This window comes from Bubalus bubalis, chromosome 19 (genome assembly GCF_019923935.1).
Source record: "Bubalus bubalis isolate 160015118507 breed Murrah chromosome 19, NDDB_SH_1, whole genome shotgun sequence".
Lineage (NCBI taxonomy): Eukaryota > Metazoa > Chordata > Mammalia > Artiodactyla > Bovidae > Bubalus > Bubalus bubalis.
In genome coordinates, this window is record NC_059175.1 from 2,930,796 (window position 1) to 2,948,931 (window position 18,136).

The 18,136-nt window shown below is 47.1% G+C and overlaps 1 protein-coding gene across 6 annotated transcripts in view; it reads left to right on the forward strand.

Annotated features, from left to right (window-relative positions):
* The window catches only part of RANBP17 (RAN binding protein 17), a 362,482-nt gene extending 345,790 nt beyond the window's left edge, over positions 1 to 16,692 (forward strand). For 5 of the 6 annotated variants that reach the window (XM_025270839.3, XM_044932590.2, XM_025270841.3 and 2 more), the window contains 3 exons: positions 12,211 to 12,309; positions 14,180 to 14,307; positions 16,276 to 16,692. In XM_025270839.3, the coding sequence (XP_025126624.1) occupies positions 12,211 to 12,309; positions 14,180 to 14,307; positions 16,276 to 16,366 (318 nt within the window). In that variant the 3' untranslated portion in view covers positions 16,367 to 16,692. The remainder of the gene's footprint in view (positions 1 to 12,210; positions 12,310 to 14,179; positions 14,308 to 16,275) is intronic. The other variant, XM_044932591.2, reaches the window with a different exon arrangement.
* Positions 16,693 to 18,136: the final 1,444 nt, after the last annotated feature.

The window sequence follows — 18,136 nt, forward strand, 5'->3', positions numbered from 1 at the left end:
GCCTTTGACTGGGTGGATCACAATAAACTGTGGAAAATTCTGAAAGAGATGGGAATACCAGACCACCTGACCTGCCTCTTGAGAAATTTGTATGCAGGTCAGGAAGCAACAGTTAGAACTGGACATGGAACAACAGACTGGTTCCAAATAGGAAAAGGAGTACCTCAAGGCTATATATTGTCACCCTGCTTATTCAACTTCTATGCAGAGTATATCATGAGAAATGCTGGGCTGGAAAAAGCACAAGCTGAAATCAAGATTGCCAGGAGAAATAGCAATAACCTCAGATATGCAGATGACACCACCCTTATGGCAGAAAGTGAAGAGGAACTAAAAAGTCTCTTGATGAAGGTGAAAGAGGAGAGTGAAAAAGTTGGCTTAAAACTCAACATTCAGAAAATGAAGATCATGTCATCTGGTCCCATCACTTCATAGGAAATAGATGGGGAAACAGTGGAAACAGTGTCAGATTTTATTTTGGGGGCTCCAAAATCACTGCAGATGGTGACTGCAGCCATGAAATTAAAAGATGCTTACTCCTTGGAAGCAAAGTTATGACCAACCTAGATAGCATATTCAAAAGCAGAGACATTACTTTGCCAACAAAGGTCCTGTCTAGTCAAGGCTATGGTTTTTCCAGTGGTCATGTATGGATGTGAGAGTTGGACTGTGAAGAAAGCTGAGCGCTGAAGAATTGATGCTTTTGAACTGTGGTGTTGGAGAAGACTCTTGAGAGTCCCTTGGACTGCAAGGAGATCCAACCAGTCCATTCTGAAGGAGATCAGCCCTGGGATTTCTTTGGAAGGAATGATGCTAAAGCTGAAACTCCAGTACTTGGGCCACCTCATGCAAAGAGTTGACTCATTGGAAAAGACCCTGATGCTGGGAGGGATTGGGGGCAGGAGGAGAAGGGGACGACAGAGGATGAGATGGCTGGATGGCATCACTGACTCGATGGACGTGAGTCTGAGTGAACTCCAGGAATTGGTGATGGACAGGGAGGCCTGGCATGCTGCGATTCATGGGGTCACAAGGAGTCGGACACGACTGAGTGACTGAACTGAACTGAACTGAACTGTGTCCTTGGAATAGCTTCCTCACCTCTTTGAGGATAGCAGCACCGCAGCCAGGGGGATTCTATACCTTGTGTGGAGTAGCCCCTGGATCAGGTGGCTGAAGTGCTCCTTGCTGTGGTCTCATGCCCAGACTCGCCCGACGAGCCAGAACTCAGATGTCTCCCACTGCATCGCTCCTTCAGCCATCTGTTACTCCATAACCTGGAACATCAGTATCATGGAAAGGAAAAACAAAAACATTCAAGCACATATTTAGTTGCAGTCACGTGAATATTGAATGCCAAGAAGGAGGAGTGATAGAAGTACCAGGCCTGAAGAGGAATCTCTTAGGCCCCAGAGAGACCCAGCACAGGAGAGCGCTAAGCAGGGGCTCCGTTGACGCCCGTGCGTAGTGTGGCAGCTCGCTTAGACGGGACAAGGAGGTTCCTCTCAGGCAACCAAGAGCGCCAGTGAGAGCTAAGTGCACTGAGGTGTGATTTCTCTGTGACCCTTAAGATGGGAAGGAAACAACTTGATGGGTGGGCAATACGAGATGAATAAATACTTAGGGTGCATGAGCTCTCTACGGCCACAGGGACCACATTTTATTCTGTACCACAGTGCTGGACACACAATAGGAGTTCAGTAATTCTTTGAGCAATGAATAAGTCTAAGAAATGAAGAGGAGGGGAGAAAAGAAGGAAGGAGAGGTCTCCAGCACAGCACCTGACACATAATAAGTACCCCTCACAGATGTGTTGCATGTGGGCACCTAGCACATTAAGAGTCAATAATAGAATGTTCCTGGCTGGAAATGTATGCAGGTGAAACAAGCAGATAACAAGAGGCATTTAGAGCTTCTCTAGAGGCCTGGCTTGTTTTGGAGTTTGTACTTTAAGGGAGAAGTTCCACCCTCAGCAGATGGTGAACTGTTCTTATCCCACCAAGGGAGCAAGCCCTCCCTCCCCAACCCCGTCTTCCTCCCAAGCCCCCTGTATTACCAAGAGGCTGGAAGCAAATTGACAGAAACCTGAAGGAAAGTAACTCAAGTGATTTAGGAGAATGGAAAGGCTGGCTTATGGGGCCAGATTAAAGAAGCTAAATATGTATAGCCTGCCTAAGTGACAACTAAATGGGGCATTTGATAAGTCTATAAATACTCGGAAGATGTAAATGCCAAGGAGGAAAGGGAATTACTTAGCATGGCACAATGGAGTATTGGCATAATGGGATAATATTAAGAAAGAGAAGATGAAGGCTGAACATCAATAAAAAGCTTCCTGACAAGGAGAACCATTCCTGACAGGGGACACTATTAAGTTCTGTGCTGTGGGCCAAGGGAAGTAATGGCAATACCATTTCTCAGGATCTGGCAACAGAGCCAACAGGGCTGGGGCGGAGATGTGTCCTTACTGGGGCCAAGCAGGTAGCCTTCTGTGTCTGTGGCCCCCCGATCCTAGAAGAGGAAAGAACTGCATCTTCTTGGGAGACCTCAGATGGCTCAGCCTCCTAAAGGGCTGGACCATGTGGAGAATAGTTGTACCAGCCATTTTCCCTTCCACATGAGTGCGTGGAAGGGTCAGTCAACTTAAAGAGTACCCCATTTCCTGCAAGCTAAAGCCCACATTCTCTAGCACACAGGACCAGGCCCTTCACATCAGACCCCTGCCTACCTCACCAGCCTCCTCTGCCACCACCACTCCACACACACCCTCTCAGTGGCCCTCCCACAGAGCTACTCGTCATTCCCCAGACACTTCTGCAAGCCTTTGCACCTGCTCACCCTTCTTCCCGCTTGACTACCTTATTCTCTACAGCAGGTTGAAATGTCCTCGGTGAAGCCTTCCCTGCCTCGGCAGGGCCCGCCCCCTCTTCTGGCCTCTGAGAGCCTCCTGTGCAGGCGTCTGTCTGTGGCTCTTGCCATACTGCGCTGTCACAGACAGCACGTTGCCTCCCCTCCCTGGCCCTTTGGAGGCTAGGACTGTGCCTCGTTCACCTGTGCGTCCTCAGGGTCTGACAGAGCCTGGCATGAAGCCGGTGGCAGTGAAGTCTGACTGCATCAAGGAACGAGGTTCTCTTCCCAGCACTGTCAGTCACTGTTGTCCTTTAGCCTCCCTGTGTAATTATTAGGGTAAAAGAGCTTCCAAATTTCAGTAACATCTCTAAATCATCTCTCCAAACGCGTGGCCAGCAGTCTCTATGCCAGTTCAACATCTGTAAATAAAAACTTCAAATCTGAAAGACAGCATGCCATCCTCTATGGTTTAAACATTAAACTCGAATGGAAAATGCTTCTGCGGGCCAAGTGAATTTTCCCAAAAAAGACTTTTTTCTCCTCACACAAAATCATTTGAACATGTTAAGTAAAATAACCCTCCACTGTTGGTTATGGAGATTCTTAGGTCCATCTAACCAGATCCCTTCGGGAAGTCAGGGAGGATATAGTGGCAGATGAAAGGCAATGCAACTGTGAACCTCCCCCTGTAAGGATAGTATGTTCATTAGGAAGCACAATATTCCCTGCAGTCTGCTTGGAGGACGGCTTGAGATGCCCTCATGCCATTATGCCTCATGCTGTTCTGTTGTGAAATATGATATTCATTGGGAAATGTTGTGATGACTGCTCAATAAAGCAGCATGCTGTTTCCCGCTCCCTTTTTTTTGATTTTGCATGGCCTCAGTTAGAGTTTACTTTACCACTGAATATCTAATACAAACGTGCTTGTTGTCATCTTTGCCGTGTGGTGTGGGTGCTGGGTGGAGTTTGTGTCACTGCTCCTAACCCCACGAGCTCCCTGTGGGACCGTGGGTCTGCCGCCCTGCACCACACACAGCCCTGCTGGGGCACTCCAGTGTCCAGCCCCTTCTCTCACGGGCAGCCTGGAATCCGAGGCCATGTTCTCAAAGCTCTGAATCAACCTGTGGCTTCAGTATCAGGTTGTATTTCTTGGAAAGATTTCTTTAGCTGGGCAGAAAATGGGATAAGCAGTCAAGGATTCTGACCGCTTCTCTCCATCTCTGAGGCCCTCCTCCTTTCTCTCTGGGCTTGCGCAGTAGTGTCTAAACATGTTGCCCTGCCTCCAGCAGCTCCCCATCATTGCTGTCCCGCAGTTTCCCATCAGTTTTGTTCTAAATCACAGACCTAAGCATTATTCAGAAGTCCTTTGAAGGCTACCCTGTTCGTACTGGCCCAAACTGGCTTCTTCATGCAGCATGACACCAAAGGCCTTTCGCAACCTGGACTCAGCCCAGTCTTCTCCTACCCTCAGTTGTGTTCCTTTCCACTCGAAAGAAGGTCTCTCTGAAAAGCCTGCTACACAGAGCCTGATTATTCTTCAGATACACCAAGCCCTGTCTCCTCTGCCATTGCTCGTTTTATTTTCTCTTCCTGAGGTATCCTTCTTTCCCAGTGATGCTATATGTATCTTTTAAGATTCCAGTTAAATAATTAGCTCTCCTGTGAAGACAGGCTCATCTTTTTAGACAGGAAACAGCACATACGCCTTTGTTAGTCTCTCTTGAGCTTACACGTTTGCTCATCTGGAGCCCCCCGGAGGCTTGTGTAGGACGTTTGAGGTTCTGCAATTGTAAGGCAGTCATTCACACAGTACCCCATGAACCGGAAATGACAGTGGCACTGGAGAACAACTAGAGGAGAACGGCTTTGGAGTTGAAAGCTATTCCTCTCCATACAGATCCTCCAAGCATTCCTACCTATAGGATGTTTTTGACAAATGATGCTTAATTTTTACATCAAATCAAAAAATTTTCTGTTTGATGTTGGCAAGAGAAGAGTGAGAAAGAGTTTCCCAAATAGTGCTGAGTGGCAAACCCTGCAGCCTCCCAGTGCCCCAGGTTTTCTGGTTTTATTTTAATGCAGCAAGCTGCTTTATGAGATCTGCAGCTACTTGAAATATGATTTACTACCAGTAAAAAGTTTCAAATGGATAATGAAGATTCAAGAATGAGACTCACAGTGTAGTGTAGTCAATTTTGTTGCTCTTGCTCTCCAGTACATCTCTGCCATTGAACTGAATTATTTATTGTAATTTATTTCAACCATGGAAAATAAAACTGTTTTCATTGTGATGTGCACTGTAACATTCAGAATAGACACATCGCAGGCAGTACTCTCAATTAATTCATCCTGAAGTTTGATTCCAACTTTATCTTCTTTCTTATAAGCTAGGAGACTGGCAGGTAATTCTTTCCCCAATAAACTATGATTAAAACGAATGTTTTGAGAACCAAGGGTGATGTTGGTAATGGAGAAAATGGAAACAACAGCAAAACTAGGTTGTGTATGTCCTTAGATTTTACTGTGGATGGAAGGGGTTTTTTAATATTCTAGGCAATTTATCACTTGGAGAAAATGCACCACTGAACTTGCTGTAAGGAGGGGTGGAGGAGGGGGTGCTCTGCATTTGGATTCAGAACCATGCAATGCTAATGTGACCAAAGCCAGCTGAGCTACCCAGTCCTGTAGTGAAAAAAAAAAAAAAAAGGCAAGCTAGCATTGTACAAAGGCCAAGAGGCAGAACTCCCAAACGATTTTTCAGAGGAGAATGGGTCACCTATGTAATTGATTGCAATCTTGTTTCTTTGAAAAAGAGGCTCAGTTCACACATTTCACTTGCTTTTTTTTTTCTTTTCATTTAAAGTGCTCAACAGTTGTTTCTATTATGAGCCTGCAAAGACCCTAAGAGAACTTAGGAACGTGCTTACTGTGTACACATACTAAAAGATTTCATGTAAATCTTTGGGTGGCTGGGCTTCGTTAATCCAGGCAGAAGAGCATTTGCTTGTTTGTCCATTACTTTCATTTCTCATAACATTCCACTGATGTCACATTGGTAGACAGCAAATGAAGAAACAATTGATTCCTTTTCCCTAAAGATGACTGGTATCTAATTTGAGGAGGATCACGTTTCAATATTTGCTGCGCACATGGCCTCAAGAACAGCACTTGGTAGTGACAGCAACTCCCTTACTTCCACAAGCCCTGAAAACCTGGAAGCGTTTCCCCCTTCAGAATATTCAGATTCTTCCAGACCCTGGGTCTTCAGCCAGGGCCTGGGGCTGTGGGAGAGGGGCCGAGGGCTTCTCTGCTTTTTCAGGTTCTGCTGCACCGTCGTTTTTGTTCTGTGGTTATTGCTGTTGTTACGGCCAGCCTTCCTCCTCCTCTCCCACCTGGCCTTCCCGAAGGCCAGTTACAGGTGCCAGAGGATTCCCGAGAGTCAGGAGTGTCCCTCAAGTGTTCGCTGCATTTATCAGGTGTTCCTCAAAATGTCAGCAACTCATTACCTCAAAATCAAAGGCAACCTAGCTTGGCCTGCAGTACACGTAATTTCATATCCTACCCCCCGGCTTATTATTGCCCCCCACCCAGCAGATTAAGGCACCCTGTTCTACAGACACACCCTCCTGGGCACAGCCCTGATCAGCCTGGCCTTGTCCTCCTCTCTCTGGCCCTGCCTAGTCTCGGTACAGAGATGCTTCATCTTGCTCTCTCCTCTTTGCTTTGGTCTGTCTTTGGTTTGTCTTAAGGGCGTCCCTGGTGGCTCAGATGGTAAAGAATCTGCCTGCAATGCAGGAGACTCGGGTTCCATCCCTGGGTAGGGAAGATCCCTTGGGGAAGGGAAGGGCAACCCACTTGAGCATTCTTGCCTGGAAAATCCCCATGGACTGTAGCCCTCAGACACAACACTTTCACTTTCTTTTGTCTAAACCAAAGCTGCCTTCTCAGGCCCTCCTTCCACCACCTTTTGGAGAAGACAAATTACTCTTGTCCCATTCCCATTTCCCTGATCAACAGGCAGCAGTTGCAGTGTAAGTAAAATGTCATGCAGCCCTGAACCAAGAGGCCAGGAGAGAGAGGGGAAAGCTGAGGCTCCCTGAATACAGTAGGATTTGATCCCTGTCGGTCAGAGTTCCTATCATCACTGCACGTTCAGTGCTGTCTTTCTGAATTGGATGGGGAACAAGAGAGAGGAGTTTGGATTTGTTTCACCTGTTTCTTACATTTTGTGGAATATTTTTTAGTTTTATCAATATACCCAAAGAATATTAACAATGAAAAATGTTCACTCTATAGAGAGTATTTTAAATTGAAGAAAATTAGTTTAATTTCCTAATCCTTTCTTCTATGTTTATTTAAATTGCTATATACCTGGGTAGGAGTGAAACCAATGGTTCAATGGACCATTTTCCAGAGACAATCTATTAATTATGTCTACTGCTCTTCATCTTGAGAGGCTGAAGTTACGGTAACCAGACTTATAAAAACGCTAGGTGGGAGGCAAGAAGGTCTCCTGCCGACTCATCAGGAACCCCTTCCCTGGATTCTAATCACAGGGACTTCAGTAGCTGCCTGACTCCTGAGCAAGTGGTCGAGTGGCCAAACAGGACACACACGTGGGCAGCACGTCTGGCAGGCCCTCTGAGGGCGGGCGAAGGAGCCATGGCCACTCATGCTGCCCCCACCACTGCCGCAGGCCTGGCCCTGCCCACGGGCAGCCTCAGAGTGGCAGGCAGCAGCCTCCGGACTTGGGCAGACCTGTGCACAGGCCCTGGTTCCCCGTCACATCATGGCAGCTGATAGCTGTGATGCCTGGAGCCAGTCCCTGACTTGCTCAGGACTTCAGCTCCTTAGACTATGAAACGGGGATAATGTCTCCTTCAGGATTAGCTGGGGGTTGCAGACAGTGCGTACCTGTGCCTCACAGAGTGCTGAGCACCGAGGGGCTTTCTGCAAACATATCTGTTCCTGTCGGGCAGAGAGAAACCTCATCAGGCACAGCTTACTCTTAGGTGGAAATGGCTGTCAGTAAGAAAGACGGTGCCTCAGCCTTTAGCCTCGGTGACCTAAAAGGCCCTAGAGATCTCGTCCAGGCAGCTGCTGGCTAGAGAGGCAACAGTGACTTAGAAGCACTCTCAGGCTCTGCACACAAAAGCAAGAGCCTTGGAGACAAACAGTGTATTGATTTAGATATTCACCAATTTCAGCTTTAGCCATGGGCTGAGGCCAGAACTTCTCTGTTTTCTGTACAGCTCCCTTTCAGCTCTTTAGCTCTTTATATTTTAGTTGATATTTCACTCATCCTTCCCCATTCTTTCTTTCATTCATCTGTGCATTCATTCTGTCACCCAGTAGCTATTTTCCTGAGCTTCTGGTAGGTGCCAGATGCCACACAAGGCAGGAGAGGTACAGAGAAATGTCCCCCATGGTCCCAGAATGGTAGGAGGTTGCAAACCAATCTCCCTAACACCTCCTTGCAGTCATCACCCAGTACCCACTCGAGCCACACCTCTCAGCCATCCTTCTCCTCCTAGCTTCTAGACCCATTGAACCTCCAATGTCCTTAGAGTACATCCAGCACAAGCCACATCTGTGCTGACATCTGCGTCAGCGTCTGCAGTGAGAGCCTGCTGGAGGGGGAGAGTGGGCCCGCACGTGTGAACAGGCAAGTCCACTGAGCGTTGCGCTTGTGCTTTACTTCCCATTTTAGGGCAGAAACGTAGGAGAGCTGAGGAGTGAACAGAGGTCCATGTAACACAGCACTGCTTTGTTTTATTTTTCTAGGTCAGATATTCGTCAAGTAGCTTCATGTTTTATTTAGAAGGTTACAAGTTTTCAGAAACACTATCACTCAAAATCCATACTAATACATGTGCCAGACCAAACAGAACTGATTTTTGTACTGTTTTCTATTGTAGCTTTTTTTTGGCTGCAGGAAGTAGAGGATATTGTTTTTACTTTTATTGCAACTCCCAGTGAGGTCAGATAATTGTGAGGAGAATATAATCCAGGTTATCTGTCCATAATCAAGACATGAAATTGGATGCTTCCTTGAGCCATGAGATTCCACTGGGTCAGGCCAGGCGGGGCAACCATGGTGGGAGCAAAGGAGCACCAGCGATGACTGAGAACCTGTGAAAGAAGTCAGTCTTCACTGTGGCCCTGCAAAGTAGTTGTTATAATCTCTCGTTTTATATGTAAAGAAATAAAGCCTCAGAAAAGACAAACAACTTGGCCAGCATCCCAGGTTACATAAGTGGCAGGGCCAGATTTGGCCTTAGTTCTGACTGGCTCCAAAGTCTGTCCCTACCAAACCAATGTTGGTTTTGCTTCATTGATAGAAATTTTCTACAAACTTAGCCCAAGCCTCTTGGGAAGGGCAGCACCTGAGACGGTGAGTTGTCTGCTTTTCCTAAGTGGTCCATTCCCTGGTTGGGCAGACTAGCTGCTTAGGATAATACAGCAGATAATGTGTATGCTCTTTGGACACAGGCTCTGGAGAATGTAGCCTGGGTTGGGCCAGTTTGAGATGGCCGTTCCAGCCATGCCTGTAGACGGTGAGCAGAGGCTGGCAGAGTGGAGGCCCCGCTCCTGTGGCCTTCCATGTACTCAGCGCTGATGGCGCTTTGTGACTCAGCGCAGGCTGGAGTGGGCTGCGGCAGAGCAGGCAAGAGCTCTTTCCTTTCAGTCTTGACTTGTTCCATCCATAACCATAAGAGGTTCCACAGTACCTGGAGCAGATACTTAAGCATTTCACCCAGGACTCTTCCATAGGGGGGTGGGGGGGACCTTTCTCCAAAGGGATTTGCTACACTGATTGAATTGTTTCCCCATATCCTCTCAGATTATTAGAAAAAAGAACTGTGAAAATGAGTTGCCATGTCAATACCCTTTGAGTGGATTTGCTCACTAATTTCCATTTTTCCGGAAGAGTAAAAAAGAAAAAAAAAAAAAAGTCATCTGTTTTAGCCAACTTTATTTTTAGAAAAGTCTTTTATTCAAACATCCCCTTACTTATTACAGACATAAATACATGCATTCAGACAAATGAATCCACGGGAGAACCGTATAAAGTAATTGGCACATCACTTCAGCATGCTTTGTCAGTTACTGGAGGACTTTGGTGCCTCTAACTTTCATCTTTTCCATTAACATATCCATTCCGCCTTCAGATTGTGAAGCCCGTAATATTTTAGGCTGTCTCCGCGGATCTGTTAGTTTTGCTTGTCAGTTTAATTTGTGGCTCTATGACTTTGGGTGGCTTGTTAGATTGTATACAGAAACACATGGTCTGCAAATGATGTTCAACATGCCAGCATCAACGTGCCAGCATAAGACCCAGCCTCTCCTCATGAACTGGACACACAGTAAATGTGCACTGGCAGCTTTCATTTGCAGTCGGCCTGTTAGGATGACGATGATGATGTGTGGGACAGCAGCTGTTTAGAGCGCATCAGTGTTGTTTTTATATATATACCTTAAAGGGGCTTTCCTGGTGGCTCAGACGGTAAAGAATCCTCCTGTATTGCGGGAGACTCCTGGGTTCGATTCCTGGGTTGAGAAGATTCCCCGGAGGAGGGCATGGCAACCCACTCCAGTATTCTTGCCTGGAGAATCCCTATAGACAGAGGAGCCTGGCGGGCTACAATCCATGGAGTCACAAGGAGTCAGACATGACTGAGCGACTGAGCACACACTCACTCACACACACACTTTAAATGTTTATAACACTTTTCACTCTTTGCAGCACTTTTTATATCTACCATCTCATTTGATTCCCTGAGCTTCCTTGTACTGGATTATCATTTCCCTCTTTATGGGTAATGAAACTAAGACACACAGAGAGAGGTTCCATGCCTTGCCCAAGATCACAGGGTAAACTGGGTTGCAAAAAGGCCAGAGGACAAAGCCAGATGTCACCAAAGCCTAGTCAGGGGTGGTGTGTGTAGTAGACTCTGCCACATAATTGCTGTCTCCCCTGCCTTCCTTCAGGGAAAGGAGCTCTGAAGCAGTGAAACAGGAAGGACTGGAGATGAGGGGTCTAGTGTCCAAGAAGCAGGACCTGTAGCATCCGCTTCACATGGGCGACCAAAGCTTGCTTCATCGCTCTCTGCCAGGACTGCTGCAGCGGCCTCACCTCTGGCCCCCTCCTGTTCTTTCACCTGCACAGTCCATGTGTCCCAGAGGGAGCTTTCCTAAGTACACATCTCAGCATGTCTCTCTTTAGGTGCCAATGGCCAGATTCTCCATCGAGGTCTCCCAGCCTGTACTGGGGTCTTGCTTCTGGCCCACCTCTCTTCTCTACCACACTGCATTCCTTACCATTGCAAAACCCTCTGTATTCTTGCCCAGTCTCCCTTTTTGCTGCTGTCTCTGCTTAGAACGCATTTATGATGAACTCCATAACTGTGGCCTTCTCTGTGGAGTCTTCCCTGATTCTCAAGGACCCAGAAGTGTCCGTCTTCCCGCCGCTGACCCACAGCATCTTTGCCCAGCCCTGGTTCCTGTTACCTCTGAGGAGTAGTGTGTCCCAGGAAGCTTTTAGCTCCTTAAGAACAGAGGTTGTGGTAGATGTCTGTGTTCTCTTACCTCCTCCCAGGCATCTTGCAGACTTGGAATTTAAGAAAATGGATGAGTATGACATACAGGAGTAGGACTTTCTTGGTGGTTCAGTGGTTGAGACTTTGCCTTCCAATATAGAGGGTGTAGGTTCAACCCCTGGTCGGGGAGCTAAATCCCGTGCCTCGTGGCCTAAAACCAAAACAGGAAACAAATAATATTGTAACAAATTCAATAAAGATTTTTTAAAAATAAGCAGTGTAGGAGTGAAGTGAGTAAATGAGTAAGTTTAGTGTATGAGGAACGAATGAAAAGATTTTTAACAGCCTGAGCCAGCAGGAACTGTGACTCCCAGGGTGACATGGGCTGGGTTCCCTTTCTCCGTCTGCCTGACGGGGTCATGGAGAGATGTGGCCCCTCTATAATTTGACCGTGTCTTTGGTGAAATGGGAGCCTCAACAGTGAGCTGAGCTTCTTGCTTGGTGACCCAGTAGAGAGGAAAGCACGTCTGGGTTGAGACGTAGGAACTGATCCCCTTGGGCCTGTGGCCTCTGACTTCTCCCACCCAGAAGGTTCTCACCACATGTTTCAGTAGGGGCAACTCTTCCTCAGGGAGCTGAGAGTCTTTGCCAAGAGTTCCCATAGGCAGCAGTATAGGCTTCCAGAGTCAAAGCTGTTTGTCCAGCAAGTGCCCTCATGGCTGGTGGCCAGATGTGGTGGGCAGCAGGTGAGCACACAGAAGGCCTGGGGCTGGATCCCAAGCCAGGGTGCCAGTGTCGTCCTGTGACTGTCTTCTAGATGATGTCCGTCCTCATGAACACCGTTGTCTTTGAAGACTGTCGGAACCAGTGGTCAGTGTCCAGGCCTCTCCTGGGGCTCATCCTGCTCAATGAGAAGGTGAGTGTGGCTGCCGGGAGGCCCCCAGGAGGCAACCGCAGGAGGAGGGTGCAGCCAGACACGAGGCCAGGCTGTGAGAGAGACGGGGGCCAGCTGAGCGTGAGCGGGCACCTTGAGGGCCCGGGACAAGGCCGTATTCCCCCAGAAGGCCCTTCCCCAGGGGCCTCAGATCTCCTTCAGCTAAGTGGACACCTCAGGCTAGCTTTTCTGGAACCCAGAGCCCCCACACTGGGCAGGTGGTTAGCTCAGCAGTGCTTCCAGCTCACCCTCACTCCCCTCCCTGCTCCAGGAGATGCTGGGCAACAATCTCTTTTGCCCTTTCCTGGGCCTCCTTCCTGATGCCCATTGACCACTGCCCTCAGTGGTAGCAGTCCCCCGAATACAGAGGCAGCACCCTCTATCCAGGACGTGCGTCTCCAGCCCTTGAGTGCACGCACCACTCTGGGCTGCCTCCCAGGTTCTCCAGCTTCCCTTTGAACCCACCCCTGGTTCCCCAGCAGTCAGTAGGAACAGTGCATTACTGCTCGGGAGAATGAATTGTCTATACAATAAGAGAGTACTGGGGAAAAGACAGTGAGATTACAGACAGCCGCATACATTAAAATTCAAACTGAAATCCCAGCCTTGGAAGGAAACTAATAGAAGAAGAAAATATATCAAAAAGAGAAGAGCTGTCTCATCATTCACCTGTGCTGAAGTATCCAATTTTAGCCACATTCAATAGCACTGTCATTCATCTTCCCTCGGTGTTATTGTGATTTAAATCCAAGCTCTATAAAAGAGAGCAGTTCTTTTAAAATGATTGAGAGGGAATAAGGGCAAATTCAGTGTTTAGAAAAAGCTTATGACATCACAATATTATACTTTACTGATGGAGGCAATATTTCATGGTTTGGGATGAAAAACTAATAATTTTCTATTTGGTGTGAGTCACTGCATCATTATAAAAGGGAAAAATAAGTAGTTTTGTGCATTCCCAATCTTGTTCAGGAAGACATTGTGGTTTAAGTATAATGCCTCTGATATATAGTATTTAAGTATTAGTCTGACTACATATTAATTATGTGTGTTTTTGATGTGAGCTGTTTTAATGTATGATGAAAATTAAATATCATGCTGTTTGGGCCTGGAAGGATAAACACATGACTAGCAAAATGTTGTCTTTGTGCTGAAATTAGGCTGTTTCCGATGATTAGGGGCTGCTGTTAGTGTAAGAGTGTGTGTGTAAAAGCCCACAGTCGTCAGCGGAGAGAAAAGGGCTGTGCGGTTCTTTGTGGCCAGGCGTGACAGGTTTTTCTTGGTGGCAGACAGCTCTCCCAGAACTCAGTGAGGCCTGAGGTGCCCTTCCTCAGCCGAACAGGCCCGCCCTGACCCAGGAGTACAGGGGCTTGGGTGCACAGAGCCTGGGGCGGTTTGAGAGGCAGCTCACTAAAGCCCTGGGGGGCGGAGAAGCAGGAGGGCAGGACCCTAGGCCTGGCCTCAGCTACCCAGGTGCTCCCTGGCTAAGTTCTTTCCTCACCCTAAGAGGCCGTTCCTCTTTCAGCCTTTCTGAGTGTTGAGAAGAGGAAGGCCTTTATGTGCTTGATCCCCCACCCAGGAGGCGAGGACTCCATCAGCCTAAATTGTTCTGTGACAATAAAACAATTATAGCAAGAGATTTTATGAGAGGGGATAATACAGTTTATAGTCAGGAGCATCTCTATTGCTCTGGTTTTCTCTCGAGGCTTAATGTTCACAGTGGACCCAGACCAAAGCCCGTTTGAGAGTTAGGAGCCCTGAGCCCTTCAGAGCTGGTCTGGCCTTGCCCCCACAGCTTTCTTCAGGCCCAGTTTGGAGCCAGACCTCTGACACTTGTTCTGTCTCCCAACAGTATTTCGGTGAACTGAGGGCAGGTCTGATAAACAGCCAGCCTCTCCCCAAGCAGGAGGTCCTTGCCCAGTGCTTCAGGAACCTGATGGAAGGAGTGGAGCAGAACCTGTCTGTCAAGAACAGAGACAGGTGAGCGACGCCCGGTAGTCAGCGTCTCGGGGAGATGGATGTTCCAGGATTGCACTGAACACAGCGCACGCACCGATGTGGCTTTTCTATTATACCTTGTAACCCTCGGCTCAGCTTAGTCCCATCCAGTGTGGGCATTCGCTTTCTTCCAAGCAGCATGCTAGGCGCTGTGAAGGGTGCATGCATGCGTCCGTGCTAGGTTGTTTCAGTCGTGCCCAACTCTTTGCCACCCCATGGACGGTAGCCCGCCAGGCTCCTCTGTCCATGGGATTCTCCACAAGAATACTGGAGTGGGTTGCCATGCCCTCCTCCAGGGAATCCTCCCGACCCAGGGATTGAACCACATCTCCTGTGTCTCCTGCATTGCAGGCAGATTCTTCACCACTGAGCCACTGGGGAATAAAGTGCAACTTTTGCCCTTAAGCATTTTATAATCCCACAGAAAAAATAACGTATTGAAAGGTTAAAAGAAAGAAAGAGTTATAACTGCTATGAAGGACAAAGAAAGGCTTCCTGACATTTGAACAAACATGGACTTTGAGGTCAGACAGATTCCAATTTAAATTTTATTCCTTTATAAGCTGTGTGGCAGTGAGTAAGGCAGTCAACTTCTCTGATCCTCAGTTTTCTCACCAGTAAAAGAAAGATGGTGATAATTGGTTGTGATATTTAAATGACAGAATATAGTCAACGTGGTGCCTAGGACATAGAATAAACAGTGAGTGAGTAAGTAGTTCCTTCCTCTGACCTTTAAATGCGGTTGGTTTGGCAAGAACAGAGACAGGTAGGCGGCCAGTGAGATCCTGATGAGGAGCGCAGGTTTGTCACCTGTGCTTGAATTCATGCATTTGTTCATTTAGTTCACAAAAGTTTGTTGAGAATCTGCTATGTGCCAGGCACGGGGGACACCAGTGGGGAACTAACTGTTCCAGGTTTTTTTGCCCTCATGGAGCTTCTAGTGGCAGAGACAGACATAATGAATGATGGAGAGAGAAAAATGTTTTCAGGGAAAAAAAAAATTCTTGCCCCATCCTTTTATAAAATGTGGTAGCATTCAAATGGTATGCCATTGAAATGCAAATTATTAATTGCCCCATAGCCACAGGCCAAAACCTGGGCTTTGATAATACAAGGCCAAGTCAGATGGACTCTGTGGACATGTTCCCTTCACTGCTTGTTCTGCACCAAGATCCTCTATCAGGCAAATAGGGGCAGCCTCCAGGTTAGGAGGAGAAGAGACTTAGTGAAGGAAGGGGAGGTGCCTTGCTAGGTGCCCCAAGGGGGAAGTTGTTTCGCCCGAGGCTTTGGAGTTTGAGTACCACCTCCTGAGCGGCCCTGTGAGTCCCTTGTTTAGTGAGAGTACTAGCCAGCAAGGACGGTGTTCTCTACACGCCAGGCAGGATGCTGAGTGCTTAGGCACTGTCTCTCTTAACTCAATAAATTCTTACTTCTCACAGTCCCATAAGGTAGCTGTCACATGGGGTACCAAGACCGAGGTTAAGTGTTCATCTGAGACCACCCAGTTAAGAAGTAATAGAGTCAGGATCTGAACCCGGGCGGTCTTACCCAGTGCCCCCTCTTTTGGCAGCACTGAGTTTGGTTTTCTCACCCACAAATGACAATCCTAATCACTTGCTCTGGGGAAGTCTTATGATGATTAAATGAATTTATATGTAAACACAACATAAGCTTTGGTTCTTTTCTTTATATTCATTACTACCTATGTGTAATTCAACTTTTAAAAACAATTCTTAAATGGTATAACCACAGAACACACCCCTCAGAATGATTAGTGTCTTTGCTGATAGCCCTCGTTCTCTGGAAGGGGAAGGGGAGGAGCTACAGTGGCCGTGGCATGGGAGGAGGGAGCTCAGCCAGGGCCCCTCCTGGGTCCTGAACCCCGCCACCAGAGGCTCACACAGCTTCAGCTTTGCCACTGCACTCAAGCCCTTCTTCCTCTTCCCACAGGTTCACCCAGAACCTCTCCGTCTTCAGAAGAGACATGGCTGAGGCCCTGCGTAGTGAGGGCAGCGCCGAGCCGCTGGGCATGATGAGCTGACTGGACTTCTGCCCAAGTGCCGAGAGGCCTTCATCCAGAGACTCGGGGCCTGGATCCCAGGACAGTGATGTTGGCTAGCCCAGGAGAATCTATTTTTCAAAACAAACAAACAACAACAAAAACCCTACCTTTTTATAAGTCTGGCCTAATTATAAGAATTTATAATAGTGCACAAACAATGTACATTCAGTCTTTTCACTGAAAAAAGCAAAAGATGTGTTTTCAGTCTTTCTATATAATATTATTATCTTTGTTCTTTTAATGCTCTGAAAGGGTGTAGAAACAATATTTAACCAAAGAACATAATAAACCAGGTTTGCGGCTCAGTGTTTACTAGTTAATGGCTCTGCGATCAAGGTGGTGAATTTGTGGGAGATGCAGCCTTCAATGTGGATCCCGGATTGAGACAAATACCATTTGAACCTGTTAAATTAGTAGTTTGTTATTAGTCTTGTCTGGAAAAACAGTGTTGGAGCTCTGAGCTGTGGGCATTTCAAACGAGCCTGGGAGCTCTGTAAAGCATCCCACAGGACTGCACACAGACCTCTCTGCCTCAGCAGCGTCTGATAAAGTTGAGAGACAGTAACACAATTAAATGACTTACAAACAACGTTTGCTTTTCACTGGCATAAATCTGAAGTGGTTTAGTCTAGAAGAATTAAGCTGTGCAATTACTGCCTGCAGAGCTATTCCTTCAGAAGGAGTAGGTAGCCCCAGCAAGCAGTTCCGGGCGCTGCTAGCGCCCAGTCCTTCTGCCTCCGTTTAATTTTTAAGAGAAGCTGCTGCTGCTGCGTCGCTTCAGTCGTGTCCGACTCTGTGCGACCCCATAGACGGCAGCCCACGAGGCTCCCCCATCCCTGGGATTCTCCAGGCAAGAACACTGGAATGGGTTGCCATTTCCTTCTCCAGTGCATCAAAGTGAAAAGTGAAAGTGAAGTCTCTCAGTAGTTTCCAACTCTTCACAACCCCATGGACTGCAGCCTACCAGCCTCCTCCATCCATGGGATTTCCAGGCAAAAGTACTGGAGTGGGGTGCCATTGCCTTCTCCGTTAAGAGAAGCAGAGGCATCCAATTAAAATGTAGATTCAAAGCCACTTGCCTTCTTGAACCACCCAAAACGGTTCTAGATGCTAAACTATAGATTTTCAGAGGATGAGGATCAGCTGGTTTTCATCTTGCCATAAAAACTCTTTTTACTGTGGGGACTGCAACTCAACACAAACTCAGGACAAGGAGAAGGCCTTTACAACTTGTGATGGATGGTAACTAGGCTATTAATTTGAAATTGTCACTGTCAGATGGCTTTGGTATCTCACTGCTCTGTCTTCATGGTTCAGGCTTATAATAAATATTATTCCCTTTATTTCTGATAAGACATGAAAGGTTGGCCTTACTGTTGAAGAGGTAAATCCGCAGGCTCCTTTTATAATCTCATTTCTCAGACTAGTTATTTCTTGAAATTTTTCCTGATAGTTGAGTTTTATAACAGGCTTGTCACATAAAAGCAAAGTCACCCAAGTGTATCTAAAAATTTGTCTTCCATATGTGAACTCAGGAAGTCAGGGAAAAGTGTGTTCTAAGTAGGGTTATTTCTCGTATCTAAGAGAGAAGTAAGCCTCAACCTTACACTATGTTTCATTATCAGTAGGATAAATAATTTTCCATGAGAAGGCAAATTCTGAACTTCATAAAACTTCAACTTTTTAGAGAAATCTGATTTGAGAATTTTCTCTTTCTCGGGGGCTAATTACTGCATACTACCCATCCCA